The 19924-nt window shown below is 35.6% G+C and overlaps 1 protein-coding gene across 5 annotated transcripts in view; it reads left to right on the forward strand.

Moving 5' to 3' along the window:
* Nucleotides 1-19924, forward strand: part of LOC102968110 — a 449421-nt gene that overhangs the window by 356778 nt on the left and 72719 nt on the right. For all 5 annotated transcript variants that reach the window (XM_042974931.1, XM_042974932.1, XM_042974933.1 and 2 more), the window contains 2 exons: nt 17537-17658; nt 18066-19576. In XM_042974931.1, coding sequence (XP_042830865.1) covers nt 17537-17658; nt 18066-19576 — 1633 coding nt within the window. The remainder of the gene's footprint in view (nt 1-17536; nt 17659-18065; nt 19577-19924) is intronic.

The following is a 19924-nucleotide window of genomic DNA, read 5'->3' on the forward strand; positions in this document are numbered from 1 at the left end:
AATGTTTATAGCAACACTATCAAATTCAAATGTATTTTAAAAGATTGTACTGGAGAGTGTGATGCTAAGTGAAATAAGCCATACAGAGAAAGACAGATACCATATGGTTTCACTCTTGTGTGGATCCTGAGAAACTTAACAGAAACCTATGGGGGAGGGGAAGAAAAAAAAAAGAGGTTAGAGTGGAAGAGAGCCAAAGCGTAAGAGACTGTTAAAAACTGAGCACAAACTGAGGGTTGATGGGGGGTGGGAGGGAGGGGAGGGTGGGTGATGGGTATTGAGGAGGACACCTGTTGGGATGAGCACTGGGTGTTGTATGGAAACCAATTTGACAATAAATTTCATATATTGAAAAAAAAAAAAAGATTGTACCATGCTGGTCAATCATAAAAAGTTTTAGAATCAGATTAGACTCACCAACTACTAAAATAAGGCAATAGAGCACCTGGGTGGCTCAGTCAGTTAAGTGACCAACTTCAGCTCAGATCATGATCTCACTGTTCATGGGTTCGAGGCCCACATCGGGGCTTTGTGCTGACAGCTCGGAGCCTGGAGCCTGCTTCGGATTCTGTGTCTCCTTGTCTCTCTGCCCCTTCCCCTCTAATGCTATGTCTCTCCCTCTCAAAATAAAATTTTTTAAAAAGATAATAAATAATAAAATAAAATAAGGCAATAGATGATTGTCCAAGAATTAAGTGCACACAAAAAACTAAAGTATTGTAAATTCAAATGAAATTAAACTGTTAATCTGAAAATTTTTTCATAGAGTAAGATATAATCTGGATTTAGAAGATTTTGATGGACAAAACTGGGTAAGGTCATATAGGCAGGGAGAAATATATTAATTTTGTCTAATCCCTTAATATCTGACATTTTCTTTTAAACTTGTCTTCTTGGGAATTTATGAAAATAATATTCTTAGTTCAAATTAAAGGCGAATATTTGTTGTTATCTATAATATTCAAAACAACTTTTACCCTCCCCCCCCCAGATTATATCCAAATGATGTCAAGAATTTTTTCCAATAAATAACTGAACTTATAGGAGGGGTTAAACATAGTTGGCTAAATTTAAACACTAACATTTAAATAGTTTAAGGTAATACCAGTGAAAACATATACTTGTGGTGTATTTTTCTTGAATAAGTATCCATACACATTAAAAATATCATAAGTTAATATACTGTAAACTTTATTCTTGAGATATTTTATAAAAATGTTTATGCTTTTCTCTTTCAAGCCCCTCTAGCCTACGTGAAGTTGAATTCACATTTTGGAAAAAGTAATTCCAATGAGATAATCTGATATGACATGAAGTCTCAAATGAAGACATTTTATTGTTTTTAAGTTTATATTTAAATTCCAGTTAGTTAACATACAGTGTAATATTAGTTTAACATGTAACATGTAATGATTCAACACTTCCATACAGCATCTGGTGTTCATCCCAATAAGTACAATCTTTAATCCCCATTAGCTATTTCACCCATTATTCTACCCTCTAGTTTGTTCTCTATGGCTAAGAGTCTGTTACTTAGTTTGCCTCTTTCTATTTTTTTTTACCTTTCAGTCATTTGTTTCTTAAATTCAACATATGAGTGATATATTGTATTTTTCTTTCTTTGACTAACTTATTTCACTTAGCATGATACTCTCCTGCTACATACACATTGTTGGACATGACAGGATCTCATTCTTTTTATGGCTGACTCATATTCCATTATGTATCCACCACTTCTTTCAATCCATTTATTAGTCCATGGACACTTGGGCTGTTTCTGTAACTTGGCTATTGTAGAAAATGCTGCTATAAACATTAGTGTGCATGTATCCATTTGAAATAGTATTTGTGTAATCTTTGGGTAAATTCCTAGTAGTTCAATTTCTGGAACATAAGGTAGTTCTAGTTTAAATCTTTGAGTAACCTCCGTATAATTTTCCAGAGTGGCTGTACCAGTTTCTATTTCTACCACCAGTGTAAGGTTTCCTTCTCTCCACATCCTTGCCAACTCCTGTTGTTTCTTCTGTTGTTAATTTTGGCCATTCTGACGGGTGTGAAGTGACATCTCATTGTAGTTTTGATTTGTATTTCCCTGATGATCAATGATGTTGAGCATCTATTCATGTTAGCCATCTGAATTTCTTCTTTGGAAAAACGTCTATTCATGTCTACTGCCCATTTCTTAATTGGACAGTTCATTATGTGAATATTGAGTTTTATAAGTTCTTTATATATTTTGGATACAAACCCATTATCATATATGTCATTTGCAAATATCTCTTCACATTCCAAAGGTTGACTTTTAGTTTTGTTGACTATTTCCTTCATTGTGAAGTTTTGGGGTTTTTTGTTTTTCTTTTTTTGAGGAAGTTACAATAGTTTGTTGTTGATGTTGTTGTTTTTGCTTTTGTTTCCTTTGCCTCAGGAAACATCTACAGAGAAGTTTGTATGTCTGAATATCAAAAAGGTTACTGCCTGTATTTTCTAGGATTTGATGTTTCAGGTCTCATGTTTAGGTCTTTGATCCATTTGAATTTACTTTTGTGTATGGTGTAAGAAAGTGGTCCAGTTTCATTCTTTTACATGTTGCCGTCCACTTTTCCCAACACCATTTGTTGAAGAGACATTTTCCCATTGGATATTCTTTCCTGCTTTGTTGAAGATTAATTGGCCATATCGTTGTGGATTCATTTATAGGTTTTCTATTGTAATCTAATTATTTATGTGTCTCTTTTTGTGCCACTACCATGCTGTTTTGTTCACTATAGCTTTGCAATATAACTTGAAGTCTGGAGTTATGATGTCTTCAGCTTTGCTTTTCTTTTTCAAGGTTGCTTTGGCTATTTGGGTTCTTTTGTGGTTTCATACATATTTTAGGATTGTTTGCTGTAGTTCTGTTAAAATGCTGTTGGTGGTGGTGGTTTGATAATGATTTTATTAAATGTGTAGGTTATTTTGGTAATATAGACATTGTAACAATATTTCTTCTTCCAATCCACGAGAATAGATGGAGCATTCCATTTTTTGGTGTCATCTTCAATTTCTTTCAACAGTGTTTTATAGTTTTTTTTAATTTTTTTTAACTTTTTATTTATTTTTGAGACAGATCATGAACAGAGGAGGGTCAGCGAGAGGGAGACACAGAATCTGAAACAGGCTCCAGGCTCTGAGCGGTCAGCACAGAGCCCGACGCGGGGCTCGAACTCACGGACCACGAGATCATGACCTGAGCCGAAGTCGGCCACTTAACCAACTGAGCCACCCAGGCGCCCCTCAACAGTGTTTTATAGTTTTCAGAGTACCAGTATTTCACCACTTTGGATGCATTTTTCCTAAGCATCTTATTGTTCTTGGTGCAATTGTAAATGGAATTGATACCTTCATTTCTCTTTCTGCTGCTTTATTATTGGTATATACAAATGGAACAGATTTCTGTACATTAACTGTGTATCATGAGACCGCTGAATTTATCAGTTCTAGCAGTTTTTTGGTGGAGTCTTTCAGGTTTTCTATACAGAGTATCATGTCATCTGCAAGTAGTCAAAGTTTTACATCTTCCTTGCCAATTCGACTGCCTTTCATTTCTTTTTGTTGTCTGACTGTTGTGGCTAGAACTTCCAGTACTCTGTTAATTAACAGTGGTGGGAGTGGACAACTTTGTCTTATTCCTGACTATAGAAGAAAAGCTGCCAGTTTTACTCCATTTAGGATGATATTAGCTATGGGTTTTTCATAGATGGTCTTGATTATGTTGAGGTATGTTCCTTGTATCCCTACTTTGTTGAGGGTTTATATAATGAATGGGTGTACTTAGTCTAATGCTTTTTTGGCATCTATTGAGATTATCATATGGTTCTTCTTTCTTTTATTAATGTGATGTATCACATTGATATATTTGCCAATATTGAGCCACTCTTGCAACCCAAGACTAGATCCCACTTGATTGTACTGAAATACTGTTTTGTGAGGGAGAAAGAGAGAGAGAACAAGCACAAGCAGGAGAGGGGAAGAGGGAGAGGGAGAAAGAGAAACTTAAGCAGGCTCCATGCCCAGCATGGAGCCAAACAAGGGACTTGATTTCATGACTGTGAGATTATGGCCTGAGATGAAATCAAAAGTCAGATGCTTAACTGAGCCACCCAGGCATCCATGAATGATTTTTTAAATACATTGTTGGATTTAGTTTGCTAGTATTTTATTGAGAACTTTTACATCCATGTTCAACAGGGATATTGGCCTGTAGTTCTCTTTTTTAGTGTATCTATCTGGTTTTGATATCAGGATAATACTAGCCTCATAGAATGAGTTTATAAGTTTTCCTTCCTTTTCTATTTTTTGGGAATAGTTTGAGAATAGGTATTAACTTCTTTAAATGTTTGGTAGAATTCTCCTGTGAATCCACCTGGTCCTGGACTTTTGTTTGTTGAGAGATTTTTGTTTACTGATTCAATTTCTCTGCTGCTTATCAGTCTGTTCAACTTTTCTATTTCTTCCTATTTCAGATTTGGTATTTTATATATTTCTAGAAATTTTCCTTTTCTTCCAAGTTGTCCAATTCCTTGGCATATAGTTTTTCATAATACTCCCTTCCATTGTATTTCTGTGGTATTGGTTGTTATTTCTCCTCTCTCATTTGTGATTTTATTCATTTAGATCCTTTTCTGTCTTTTTGATAAGTGAGGATAGAGGCTTATCAATTTTATTATTTTTTTCTAAGAACCAGCTCCTAGTTTCATTGATTTGTTGTTTTGTGGTTTTTTGTTTCCTTTCTATATCATTTATTTCTACTTTAATCTTTATTAGTTCCTTCCTTTCCCTAGCTTTAAGCTTTGGTTGTTGTTCCTTATCTAGCTGCTTTATGTGTAAAGTCAGGTTGTTTATTAGAGATATTCCTTGCTTATTGAGGTAGGCCTATATTGCTATATACTTCCCTCTTAGGACTCCTTTTATGCATCCCAATGTTTTGGACCACTGTGTTTTAATTTTCATTGTTTCCATGTATTATTTTTTAACTTCTTATATTTCCTGGTTGACACATTCGTTTTTTAGTAGCATGTTGTTTAACTTCCATGTATTTATTACTTTCCAATATTTTTTGTGGTTGACTTGTAATTATATAGCATTGTTGTCAAAGAATATGAATGGTATGATCTCAGTCTTTTAGCATTTGTTGAGGCATGATTTGTGACCTAATGTGTGATCTATTCTTGACAATGTCCCATGTGCACTTGAAAAGAATGTACATTCTGCTGTTTTATGTTCTGAATATATCTGTTATGTCTGTCTAGTCCAGTGATTCAAAGCCATTGTTTCCTTGTTGATTTTCTGCTTAGATGATCTGTCCATTGCTGTAAGTGAGGTGATCAATTCCCCTACTATTGTTGTATTATCAATTAGGTCTTTTATGTTTGTTATTAATTGCTTTATATATTTGGGTGCTCCATGTTGAGTGCATAAATATTTATAATTGTTTTTGTTGGATTGTCCCCTTTATTATGATATAGTGCCCTTCTTCACCTCTTGTTACAGTATTTGTCTTCAAGTTTACTTTGTTTGATATAAGTATAGCTACTCCAGCTTTCTTTTGACATCCATTTGCATGATAAATGTTTCTCCATCCCTTTACTCTCAATCTGCAGGTGTGTTTACGTCTAAAATGAGTCTCTTGAAGGCAATATATAAGTAGGTCTTTTTTTAATCCATTTTCAAACCCTATATCTTTTGATTGGAGCATTTAGTCCATTTACATTCAAAGTAATTATTGATAGATGTGTATTTATTGCCACTTTATTACTTGTTTTGTCATTGCTTCTGGAGATTTCTCTTATCCTTTCTTGTCTTTGTCACTTTTGGTTTTTCCTTTCCACTCAAAAATTTCCATTTAATATTTCATGCAGCACTGGTTTGGTAGTCATGAACTCCTTTAGTTATTGTTTGTTTAGGAAATTCTGTATCTCTTTTTTTATTATGAATGGCAGCCTTGCTGGAGAAAGTACTCTTGGATGCAGATTTTTCACATTCAGTACTTTGAATATATGATGCCATTCCCTTCTGCTTTGTCAGTTTCTGTTGAGAAATCTCCAGCTAGTCTTATGGGCCTTCTATTGCAAGTCAAGAATTTCTTTTGTCTTGCTGGTTTTAAGATTTTTCTTTATCACTATATTTTGCAAATTTAATTACACTAAGTCTTGGTATTGGCCTGCTTTTGTTGATTTTGATTGGAGTTCTCTATGGCTCCTGGATCTGGATATCTGTTTCTTTCCCCAGGTTAGGGAAGTTTTCAGCTATTATTTCTTCAAATAAATTGGTCTTCCCCCCTTTCTCTGTCTTCTTTTCTGGGACTCCAATTATATAAATTGTATTACATTTGATGGAGTCACTGAGTTCCCTAAGTCTATTCTTGTGTTGCATAATTCTTTCTTTTAATTAAGCTTTATTGTTTTCCATTATTATGTCTTCTGTATCACTAATCCCTTCCTCTGCTTCTTCCAGCCTGCCGTTCATTGCATCAACCCTGTTTCCAATCTCATGTATTGCATTATTCATTTCTGACTGATTATTTTTTAACTCTTTTATCTCTGTAGTAAGGGTCTCCCTGATGTCTTATATTCTTTTCTCAAGCCCAATGAGTATCATTGTGATTGTCACTTTAAATTCTCCATCAGGTATGTTACTTATATCTGTTTCACTTAGATCTCTGGCTGTGGCCTTATCTTGTTCTTTCATTTGGGATAAATCCTCCATCTTGGCATTTTGTCTAAGTCTCTGCCTTCTTTGTATTAGAAAGGCAGTTATGTTTCCCACTCCCAAAAGTAATTTGTTATGAAGAAAAGAATAGGTAGTGTCTAGGACCTTGTGCTTCATGGAGTGTCTCTGATGTGTGCTGAAGGCACTCTGCTTTGTGTTTTGGCTGTTCTATCCTTCAGGCCAGTTGTATGCAGAGTCTCTCTTTGCCTGCTAGGCAGTGTTTGGTCCTTGGCCAGAATGTGGCAATTTTTAACTAAGTGTATTCTGGGTCTGCTTATGAAATCATACCTGATACTAATTCCATTGGAACTGAGTCCCTGAAGAATTCACTGCTTGGAGACCTCTTATAGGCAGGGATTTTTGCTGGTCTTCTGGAAGAGGAGTCCACCACACTGGAAGTGAGGTAAGCTTGACTGAGTTGGGTAGTGCAGCCAGAGCACAAGGGGTTGGGGCTTAGTGTAAGCATGTTAGACAGCCAGTGTTGGGGCTGTGCTGATTACCACAGCTGGCTCTGTGTTTATGCTGAGGGTAGGGAAATGTCACCATCCAGTTTCTTTGTCCCTGGAGAGGAGTCTCTGTAAATACTGCTTCTTGGGGAAGCACTCTGAGAAGAGGGAATAATCTCCCCTCTGTGTTCCCAGGTGTTTTCAGATTGCTGCTTCCATGCTGTCTGCCTCTGAGTTTTTTGCTTGCCTTCTCTTCAGGAACAGAGCAGTACTCTCTGGGCTCTATCCCTGCCATGCTTGCTGACCTTTAAAACTCCAGGTTTAGAGATGTGTGGGCAGATGCTTGTGCTAGTCTTCTGTCAGAGGTGTCTGCCTTGCTTGGACTGAGGGAAACCTGGCTGAGAAGGGCAGTCCCACCAGAGCATAGGGGTGTGGATCTTGGAGTATGCAAATTAAGCAACCAGTGTTGTTGCACTGCCTCTCACAGGTGGTCCTGTGTTTATGCTGAGTGGCGGGGGACGCAAATGGCTCTGGCCAGCTCCTTTGTCCCCAGAGAGGCATCTCAAGTGAATGCTTCTCAGGGACAGTCTCTTAGAAGAGTGAATAACTTCCCCACTGTATGCTCTATGCATTCCTCAAATTGTTGTTCCAGTACTCTATCCCCGCATTGTTTGCCTGCCTTCTTTCCATGAGCAGGGCAGTGCCCTCTGAGCTCTATCCCAGCCATGCCTTCTGACCTTTAGAACTCCAGGCCTTAAGTCCTGCTGGTTGAAAACACAAAATTCAGTTCCTCTCGCTCTCCAAGATAATGACTTTGAAGAAATATTCACCTTGTACATACCTCTATATGCTCTACTCTCTCTCACCCTTCTCTATAAACACTGCTCCCTCCTCTCCCCAACACCCATGATCCATTTCTCCCCTAAACCATGTCTTTGCAAGTCTTACGTTCTTTGATGTGGCTTCTTCTCTCCCTTTAGTTTTAGAGTTTGTTCTGTCAGTTTTCAGGTTGATTTCTGGGTTATTTATAATGATTTTATATTTATCTAGTTTTGTTCATGGGATGAGATAAGCATAGAGTCCTCCTACTCTGCCACCATCTTCCTTGATTTTGTCCATTTTTATACTTTTATTTTGCAGAGAAAGATTGCCAAATTATTTACATCACTATAATCAGCACTCCCTTTTAAGTATTTTCCAGGGTTTTCTCCCCATTTTGCTTACCTTATCAGTATATTTTATACTCTGCTGCTGTGTTAATCTCATCAAACCATAAACTTAACCATGTTGGTGCTTCTTAACCTTCAGTATTTCCTTAATTGTCAACAGAACAAAATCAAAATTCTTTGGAACGACTTTTTAAAAATTTTTTAATGTTTATTTATTTTTGAGAGAGAGAGACAGAGTGTGAGTGGGGAGGGCATACAGAGAGAGGGAGACACAGAATATGAAGCTCCGTGCCATCAGCACAGAACCCCACATGGGGCTCAAACTCACAAACAGCAAGATCGTGACCTCAGCTGAAGTTGGGCACTTAACCAACTGAGCCACCCAGGCATCCCTGGAATGGCTTTTAAGGTCTTCCATAATCTGTTGTTAATTCTACCTTTTCAAACATATTTCCCACATTGGTTTCCACTCACACTTTGATAGTGCCAATTTGACACTATATGCTCTGTGCTCTGTCACTTCAGTGTGTTTCCTCATGCTTTCTGTCTCTTATGCTCTTTCTCCCTCATTTAAGTTTATCCAGATTCTACCCATCTTTAAATTCAAGCTTGAACATCACCTTTTCCATTAAGTATACACAAGATACAGCTAGCAAGATACCATGTTCCCTTGTTTCCTCTGTTACACTTACCTGTATCTTCTTTATATTTGTTATTCCTAATAATATATTAGTCCTTTCCATAACCCTGTGTGACAGCAATATGATGGAAGATCCATGCTTGATTTATCCTGGTGTTCCTTTGCATCAGCTAGCACCATCCTTTTCATATTTAGAGTTCAAGTACTATGTGCTAGAAGTAGGATTCATGGCTCCTTAGCATCTGTATTTTCTACATAATACCAAGTCCTAATTCCTTGGCCTTGCATTCAGTATCATTATCTTTCCTGTGTAGCCTTTCTTGCTACTAGCCAATAATACAGAAGAACCAACAAAAAAAAATGAAAAGAGAGAAGTATTAAAACTATTATGTTAGAAAGTTGGTCCTGATTTTATAAAAACTCATGGAACAAATTTAAGTTTTAAGTTTTGTAGGGGTACCTGGGTGGCTCTGTCAGTTAAGCATCTGACTTTGGCTCAGGTCATGGTCTCATGGTTCGTTTGTTTGAGCCCCGTGCCAGGCTCTGTGCTGACAGCTCAGAGCCTGGAGTCGGCTTCAGATTCTGTCCCTCCTTCTCTCTCTGCCCCCCCCCACTCGTGCTCTGCCTCTCAAAAATAAATAAACATTAAAATTTATTTTAAATAAAAATAAAGTTTTGTAAACTTATTTTATAATAGAATCCACAAAGTACTGTATCTGAAATATTATATCTGAAATACTGTATCTGAAATATTTCCTCCATAAAACATGGAGGAAAAATTAGAAAATTCACTAATTTTACTGTTTAGCTTTTCTTCACTAGAAAAACTATTTCCTTTAAGTGCTTCTACCTTAATGAGGTCACTTAATGACCAAATTGAATAGATTATTAATTAGATGCTTACAAATGTTACATTTTATTTTGGGGAGTCAAATTCAATCAGTGCATATATTGAAACTTGTAATAAACTCATAATGAAATATTTAGGTTAACAAACTCATAATTTTGAACAATGGAATAAACAATGTAATACATAACTTCGGTAATTATGATTTTGTACATGTGGATATGAGACATCTTTTGTCTTTAGCTACTCATATATTCTACCATTGTCATGCAATAGCAAACATACCATAAATTGTGAGAGCTTACTTCTACATCAGTCTTATGCTCTTAAGAGTACCTTTGAGAAAGATGATACCCTATAACTATGTTTCAGAAAGCATGCACATCTATAGCGTGATACAATTGGACAACAGCCACAAGCATATTAAACCAATGCCCATGACATCATCTATGAATTCTAACTAGTGCATCTTTACTTTAGTGGGAAAGGAAGATTTATTTCTTGAACATTTTAGTCATCTCAGCCTTAAAGAAATTGGTATATCATACCTGCTTTTTGCTATCTATTCACTATATCAACATATAAAAGTGTTCTAGGATTCAACCAGAATGTAATCTCTTTAATTTTATGGACGGCAATTATTTCTATTATTATTATAACAACCAAAAAAATAAACATAAATGAAATTAACTAGAAAGGGAAAAAGTGGTAATGAGTAACAGCAGGCAAATCACTAGTCACATAGCCTATTATATGCCTAAGTAGTCATATAAAAACAAAAACTGAATGCTTTATGTTACTAAATGTTTTAAATCTTTTGTACCCTATAATATACTAATTATATAACTCAATAAACTACTAGCAAATACTCAGTAAAATTACAATAGAGCAGAATTTTCTTAGCTACATTTTAACTTAAAGATAATTTGGATAAATTAATAATAATAATAACAGTAAGTACATATAAAATGCTTTATTAATTACCAAACATTGTGTTAAACAATTATATTCCTACAATCTAATTATATTTCCTACAATCTTCACATCAACTCTTTTTTTATCAAGTTTTTTTAAATTTTAATTTCAATATAGTTAACTTACAGTGTTATGCTACTTTCAGGTGTACAATATTGTGATTCAGTGATTCCATACATTACTCAGTGCTCATTATGATAAATGTACTCTTTAATCCCCATCACTTATTTCACCCATTCCCCCACCCACCTCCCCTCTGGCAACTACCAGTTAGTTCTCCATAGGTAAGGGTCTGCTTTTTTGTTTGTCTCCTTTTTCCTTTATTCATTTGTTTTGTTTCTTAAATTCCACATGTGAGTGAAATCATATGATATTTGTCTTTCTCTAATTTCACTTAGCATTATACTCTCTAGTTCCATCCGTGTCAATGCAGATGGCAAGATTTCATTCTTTATATGGCTGATTAATATTGCATTGTGTATGTATATATACATATATATCATATCTTCTTTATCCATTCGTCTATCTATAGACACTTGGGCTGCTTCCACAGTTTAGTTATTGTAAATAATTCTGCAATAAACAAACATAGGGGTGCATGTATCCCTTCAAATTAATGTTTTCGCATTCTTTGTGTAAATACCCAGTAGTGCAATAGTTGTGCCGTTTTTAATCATAATTTTTGTATCCTTTGGATAAATACCTAGTAGTGCAATTGCTGGGTTGTAGGGTAGTTCTATTTTTATTTTTTGAGGAACCTCCATACTGTCTTCCACAGGGGCTGTGCCAGTTTGCATTCCCACCAACAGTGCAAGAGGGATCCTTATTTTCTACACTCTCACCAATACTTGTTTTGTGTTTTTTTATTTTAGCCATTCTGACAGGTATGAGGTGATACCTGATTGTGTTTTTGCATTTCCCTGATGATGAATGATGGTGAGCAGTTTTCATGTGTCTTCAGCTATCTATATGTCTTTTTTTTTTTTTTGGAGAAATGTCTGTTCATGTTTTCTGTCCATTTTTTAATTGGATTCTTTGGGATATTTTGGCATTGAGTTGTATACATTTTTTATATATTTTGGATACTAACCATTTATCAGATATGTCATTTGCAAGTATCTTCTCCCATTCATTAGATTGTCTTTTAGCTGTGTCGATTGCTCCCTTTGCTGTTCAGATGCCACATGAACCCTTTTATCTTCACTTTTATAGAAAAGGAAACAGAGGCATAGATAGGTTAAGTAACTTCCCCCAAGTTCATACAATAATTAATAGCAAAGCCCCAGCTCAAACCCAGGTAAGTCTAATTCCATAGCCCATACTGTTAATCATATCCTTGTGGTTGATTCCTGTAATAGTATAACTGTACTGGGAAGGAGCTGGGAGACAATCCAAGGGAAAATTGTGATGTGAAATTTTTTATCAAAATTACTTTTAATAGACTCCCCACATTTAAAAATTTATATCAGGATGTATCTCATTATTTTTTATAGAGAATAAATGTTTTATATAAAACATAGATCTATGGGTGCCTGGGTGGCTCAGTCGGTTAAACATCCAAATTGATTTTTTCTCAGGTCATGATTTAATGGTTTGTGAATTTGAGCCCTGCGTCAGGCTCCACACTGGCAATGCAGAGCCTGCCTGGGATTCTCTGTCTCCCTCTATCTCTGCCCCTCTACCTGTCAAAATAAATAAATAAATTTTTAAAAAATAGATCTATTTAAATTTATAATCATATTTTACAATAACAAATGCTAAAAGACAGTACAATAATTAAATAAATATCTTGATACAGATTATTTGACACCTATTACAAATTAATTTTTCTCTGGAGTGTCCTTTCCAACATATTTTGTAAGAATGCAGCATGACTCACTAACTATAAAAGGTTGAAAAAATGTATTGCTGATGGAAACCTGGTAATTGTTAATTTAAATAGTTATGTTTGCTTAATAGAATCATATTCAAATTATATAGAACTTATATTTCAAGCATATTGCCAAGATAATAGGTAACTAGAAAAAATGAGGAAACAATTATATATGTATATGGAATAAGAAAAAAAATCAAACCAAGAGAAAGTAATGATCTCATAATAATGTTTACTGTTCTTTGGCATGTAATTAGAAATACTTCCTTACATTTTTTAGATCTGTGATAACTTTAGGCACTACTAATCTTCCCTATGTTATACAGTAGTTTGGCAAAATATATATGACTAAAAGAGATTTTAGTAGGGAGTGATAAAAACATTGTCAACTGAAGTGATTATATTATATCTAATCATCCCACTCATAAGGAGAAGCCACTGTGAGGCTTGTAAAATTAAAATGGAAAGCTTTTATTTTGTAAGGTAGAGGAGTAATATTCATTATCCACTTTCTGTGTAGCCGCATCCTATTATATGTGAGATCCCCATTCCTAGGAACTCTCCTGGAAACAGAGTCTATTATTAAGATTCACCCATTCTCTTGGCAACTCTTAGAATCACCTTTTAGGTGTAGGGAAAACAAAATCTTGGGTAGTTCAGTACTCTATAATTCCAAAAAATCTTTTTTTTAAGGTTTACTTATTTTTGAAACAGGGAGTGCAAACAGGGAAGGGGCAGAGAGAGAGAGGGGGACAGAGGATCCAAAGCAGGCTCTGAACTTACAGCAGAGAGCCTAATGTGGGATTCAGACTCATGAACTGTGAGATCCTGTCCTGAGCTGAAGTCAGAAACTTAACTGACTGAGCTACCCAGGCGCCCCCATAATTCCACATAATTTTTAATGTAAAAAGGCCTATGTGTAGTGTTTGTGAATTAATTGAATCATTTTTTTCTTTAGTCCAAATGAGAGGATCCACAGAGAATCCTTCTTAGGAAACTCACAGATTACATTTTCAGATGCATTAGTCACAAATTTCTCTAGGGGCAAACTGCTGTATGACTTTAACCCCATAAGAGATGTAAAGAGAAGCCTCTGAACTCTTAGAAAGTTAAGCAAATTGATCATTTATCTACATGGGAAAGCCATCTCAGAGTACTTAGAAGGCTTTTAATTTAAAACATAAGGCTTTTAATTTAAAACTAAGCTCATGGACTCTTAGTCAGAAAAGTCATTGGAAATCATCTAGTTCACAGGATGGAAAACTTTTTCTGTAAAGCACTAGATCTTAAATATTTGGAGCTTTGCAGGCCAAGAGACTATTTCCTAAACTGTTGAAGGAATTATTCTCCCTGCTGGGCTAAAAGACTTTTTTGCACTTTACTTTTTTTTTTACATTTTTAAAATATAAAAGTCTTCCTTTTCTCTTGGGTCATACAAAAACAGATCATAGGCTGGATTTGGCGAATAGGGCATAGTTTTCCAGCCCCTCATCTAGCTCATGTTTTCTTAAACTGGGCTCTACTTTGGGTGCTTATTAACATACTTGTATATTCTGGTTTCTTTCCTTGAAATTGAATAGCAAATGGGAATTCTTACAAGTGATGCTTTCCCAAAGTAAACCTCTAGGGAAATGTACCATGTATAATGATGGGGATAGTTTACCAAAAGGAGGACCATTTAAGAGTTAAGTTTCATAAGTACAGATCTTACTTCGTTTATTTCTTTTTTAGATTTTTTAAAAAGTTTTATATTTATTTATTTATTTATCTATCTATTTATTTATTTACGAATGCAATTTATTGTCAAATTGGCTTACATACAACACCCAGTACTCATCCCAACAAGTGCCCTACTCAATGAATATTTTATTTATTTTTGAGAGAGTGCAAGCAGGGGAGGGTCAGAGAGAGGGAGACAGAGGATCTGAAGTGGCTTTGCACTTACAGCAGTAAGCCAGGTGTGGAGCTTGAACTCATGAACTGCTAGATCACTGGGGACAAAGTCAGATGCCCAATCGACTGAGCTACCCAGGTGCCCCTGGATCTTACTTCTTTTAGAAAGTAAAGGGGATTCTTACTGTGCTCTATCCCTGCTCCCCTTAAACTCCCTATTTAAGCCTTGGCATCCTCAAAATTTTTCAAATCACATGCTATGACTTCCTTATCATATAATTGCATTAAGATTAACATTAGTTACACAAAAATACTTTTTAGTAAAAAAAAAAACATTATGGAGCAAAACCTTTCCATGTAGCTTATTAACCAAACCTTTTTGTTATCTTCACATTCCCCATGCACCTAGGAGTTTGCCTGGGAGTCAGCTGTTAGACTCTAAGGCCTAGATAACAGTGAGTCTATTTCTTTTAGAACAGTGGCTAACTAGAATACAATTATATATTATAGGTGTGTGGCCATGGCACTGATGTCATCAGATCAGGAAATGGTCTAATAAATTTATTCTTCTTAATGGCTAAAGTAATCTGTTAAGATTATGGGATAAAATTACAACTTTGTTCTATATAAGATGCAGTAAAAATAGGTAAAGGAATAAAGGAAAATGTGGATATAAACCTTTGGACAGAGTTTTACTGACTTAACTAAAAATCAGTTTAGTGTACAGTATAAAAGTGTACATTAATTCTTTTTTTAAATGTTTATTTATTTTGAGAGAGAGACAGAGTGTGAGTGGGGGAGGAGTAGAGAGAGAGGGAGACACAGAATCAGAAGCAGGGTCCGGGCTCTGCGCTGTCCGCACAGAGCCCAATGTGGGGCCTGAACACACAAGCCGCAAGATCATGACCTGAGCCAAAATCAGACGCTCAACCGACTGAGCCACCTAGGCACCCCAAAACTGTACATTAATGCTTTAGAGGAAAGAAGCAACTTTCTAGAAAGAGGGGGAACTTTTTACAGATTCATTAGTTGGAGACATTTATTTAACAATCTAATTGAATTTAGTTTTCATAGCATTTTTTTCTCTCAATTAGAAATCAGTACTGTTCAGAATTACAGTTCTCAAGAAAGCATAGCCTTAGAGATAAAGATAGATTAGCTTTTACAGAGTTCTAATTAATTTATAAATATCTTTTCCCCTCTTTTGATGTTAGTTGAAGTGTAATCAGCTAGCAGAAAATATTTATTTCAAAAGTGTCACCTCTGGAAAGTGGTATTACTAGGAAGAATACTTAAACCTTCTGATACTCTACACCATCTTTTAAAGTATTCTTACTAAGGAAGATATTTGGTTTAGTTTTACAAAAAGCAGACATAAATGTTTGTTATAGTCAAAGTCCCCAAACATCAGGAAGTATGACAATCCTAAATAACCACTGTGAATTCCATATTTATTGTGTTTTCTGTTAGATTTTTTTATCGATGTAGTAGAATATGTAGCTGCCTTTGGTTCTTTTGGAAAGAATAGAAACATAATCTATATAGTTCCTGAGGAGGTCAGGTATCCTGATAAATCCAATACATGAAAGGATATTAGTTACAAATTCATAAAGGCAAATATTATTTTATTAAGCATATATTATGTTTAGTTGAATAAATTTTGCTTATATTTTTCCTCACCCTTTAATTTTTTGTCTTGACTTTCAAACTAATGAAAACTAGTGAATTGGAGTCATAATAGAAAAGCTATTACTATGATTTGAGACTATGAGTAAAAGAAATTCTGAGTACTGGCATGTTTTAGACGAATGTTTAGAAGCACATGAAATTTATTTCTTATCTACCTCTCCTAGGGTGTGAAAATTTCAGTATTGTTCATGTTTGTTTGCCATATAAATCAACATTACATTTCCTTTACACATTATGTCTTTACCAGTTTTCATAGTGAGTGTTTTCTCTTAATCGCTAGTTCATGTGAGCCTCACAGTTGTCTGCTGAGACAGGACATTCTAAATCTTTTGTTATAATCAATTATAGAGTATATTAAACCTCGTGGAATGTTTTTTTTCTTATATCATACCTAAATGTCATGTTATAAGTCTATTTTTTGCACGGGTTTTATTGAAAATGGAGTAAATCTTTTGTGTAGATAAAATTCATTTTGTTCATGAAATGTGTGTGAAGCCTTCATATGTGAAGGCTAACAATAAAATATTAACAGCAACTATGATGTCCCTGAAGGCTCCTTTTGGTTGAAAGAAACAGAACCCCATTCATACTACCTCGAGAAAAAACAAAAGGAGGGTGATAAGAACTTAAGTCAAGGATCATCATTACCATAGAGAACTCAAGGACAGAAAGTAAATATTTAGGAGGAACTGGAATCAGGAACCCATGTAAAAATGTTTTTGTCTGTCTAGAGTCATATGATATGTGGTTTCAACTTCCTTTATGTATTGCTTTTATTCTTCACATTCTCTGCTTCTTGACTTTTTTCTACTTCTCTAGGCATATGACAGACTGTTTTCTCGTAGTGCCTGAGATTGCCTGTCCACACTTCAAACACAGCAGAAAAACACCTTCTGAATTCTAACTCTAAGTCCCAAGTAAAGAGAATCTACTCCAGTTTGGGTAATATTCCAGCTACCTACAACCAAGGGACTGGGTAACAGTACCAATGCAGCATTGGGAATGGTCATTAGTTCTTGGAAAGGTAGAGGCTAGGAACACACCTTACAACATATCTATCATGTCTGCCCTTATACTTAAATATTAATTCTGAAGTTTTACTTTGGAAGAGGTTCTCACTATGACTTTCCCTCAGGCACAAGTGAAGCTAATGAAGTGATATACTCCCCTCAGTCAAAATTACTAAGTGTGCTATTTTTCACGGTAAATGCAACTGAGAACTTATAACTTGGTTTATGATTTATTTTGCTTTTACAGCCAATAACTACAACTAATTCATCAAGTGAACTTATATTCTCACTTCAAGATGTGTCCCCTCCAATTGAAATAGTACCAGACAAATTTGAATATTTTTGCCCAGAAAGGCTCAACACTCCAAGGTAAGCCTCACTAAAAACCAGATCTACAACCTTAACTTGGTGTAGAATATAGAAAGTTTGTTTTATTTTCCACTACATTCTTAACATGATATTCAAGTCCCAATATAATGATTCATTGATTAGAAAGGAACAAGAAAATAGTACATTTCAAGAGAGTATCCTAGGCAGGCTATTACTTTCAGCTGTAATGGAAAACAGTTAATGTAAGGGTAAATACAAGTGTAAAATCTGCTTACACTGATACTATTCCAATTTGTTCACAAGAATGTTGGTGGTGTTTCTTACTTTCTACAACCTGATAGAAATGTGTACTCTATAGTATTGTTCACACAGAAAGGTTTTCAACAGAGAAAACATTTAACATTTGATGAATATTTTTAAGGTGTTCATGTTTGTCTTTCTTTAAGTAATGAAGGAGCAATTGTGATGTCACATGATGAAGGAAGCAAGTCTGAAACAGAAGCTTCTGATACAAAAATTTCTGAGATTTCAGCAGGTTCTTTGGCCTATAAAAGTCTCCAAGACCTAAAAATAATTGAAAGTGACACCCTCTTGCTGGAATCTGGCTCTGAAAGATGTGTGATTGATTCTGACTCTGATAGAGGCATTGGTTTGGACTCTGACTTAGAACAGCACTCAAAAGACTCTGATTCAATAATATGGGGAATGGACTCAGACTCAGAAAAATGTCTCATGGACTCAAACTCTGTGAAACATCTGCAAGAAGCAGAAAAATACCAGGTGGCTTCAAGTTCTATGAAAGACCTGATGGAGTCAGAGCAACAGCTAGTGGGAGTTGAACAATGCCAGATGGACTCTGACTCTTTGAAACACTGGATGGACTCAGATTCAGAAAAATGTTTGGCAGACTCTGACTCTGAAAAATATGGGTTGAACTCAGACAGTGAAAGACCTGAGATGGATTCAGACTCAGAAAAATGCCCTATGGCTTCTGCATCTGTGAAACACCTGCTAAAGGCAGAAAAATGCCAAATAGCTTCAGATTCTGTAAAAATCCTGATGGAATCTCCGAAAATGTTGAGGGAGACAAAACAACACTGGATGCTCTCTGCTTCTGAGAGGTATGTGATGGACTCAGACATGGATAGAGATGAAATGGACTTAGCTTCTGCATCGTCAGTATGTCTGATGGGGGAAGAAAAACACCAGGAAAAGATAAGATCTAAGAGATATATAATGGAATCTGATTCTGAACCATGTGAGATGGACTCAGACTCAGAAAGATATGGGCTAGCCTCAACAGCTGTGAAATGTGTCATGGATGCTAAAACATTCCAGTTCAGCACTGATACTGAGGGATGCTGGATGGATTCTTGGTCTGAAAGACATACAAATGACTTAGATTCTGAAAGCCCAGAGATGGTCTCTGATTCAGTGAAACACACAGTTAAGGCTGAAAATTGCCAGAGGGCCTCTGACTTGGAAAGTTTATGGATGGGCCTCAGGTTTGAATCTAAAAGATGCTGGACTGACTCTGAAAGACAAAAATTGGACTTTGACTGTGGTAGATGTTGGGATAGCTCTGGAAGATATCAATTTAGGTCTGAAAGAATTCAGCATAGCTCTGGAAAATGTAGGGATGACCCTCAAAAACGTTGGGATAGCTTTGAAAGACATCAAATAGACCCCAATTCTGGAAAATATCTAGCAGATTCTGAAAATAAAAGACATAAAAATGAGTTTGAAAGTGAAAGACTCATGATGGATATGGCGAAGGAACAGTGTCTGATATTTGAAAATAAGAGACTTCAAACAGATGAAGACAAGAAAAGGTATCTCATAACATCTGACAGTGAACAAGAGCACAAGATTGTATTTCACAATGAAAGACACCCTGTTGACTCAGAAAATGAAGCACAAAGGCTTGGTGCTCGCAAGAAGGACAATCGTCCTCAGGGTAAGCCTAAATATGTGTGACTTTTGAAAGTATAATTAATAACATGGTGACAATTACAAAATGTCAGTAGCTTTAACGGGTTTGGGCCTGAGATCATTTCATCAGAAGCTCAGAGAAAAGGCATCTTCATTCTAGATTTCCATTCACTTTTAAAAATTAGGCAAATAGGAGCACCTGGCTCGCTCAGTCAGTAGAGCATGTGACTCTTGATCTTGGGGTTGTAAATTGAAGCCCCATGTTGGGTGTAGAGGTTACTTAAAATCTTCGATAAAATTAGACAAATCATCTCTCTTTATATACTTCATAAAAGAAGAAAAATTAGAGGATTATTAGCAAAGATGGTTATTT

This window comes from Panthera tigris, chromosome X, assembly GCF_018350195.1.
Source record: "Panthera tigris isolate Pti1 chromosome X, P.tigris_Pti1_mat1.1, whole genome shotgun sequence".
Classification (NCBI taxonomy): domain Eukaryota; kingdom Metazoa; phylum Chordata; class Mammalia; order Carnivora; family Felidae; genus Panthera; species Panthera tigris.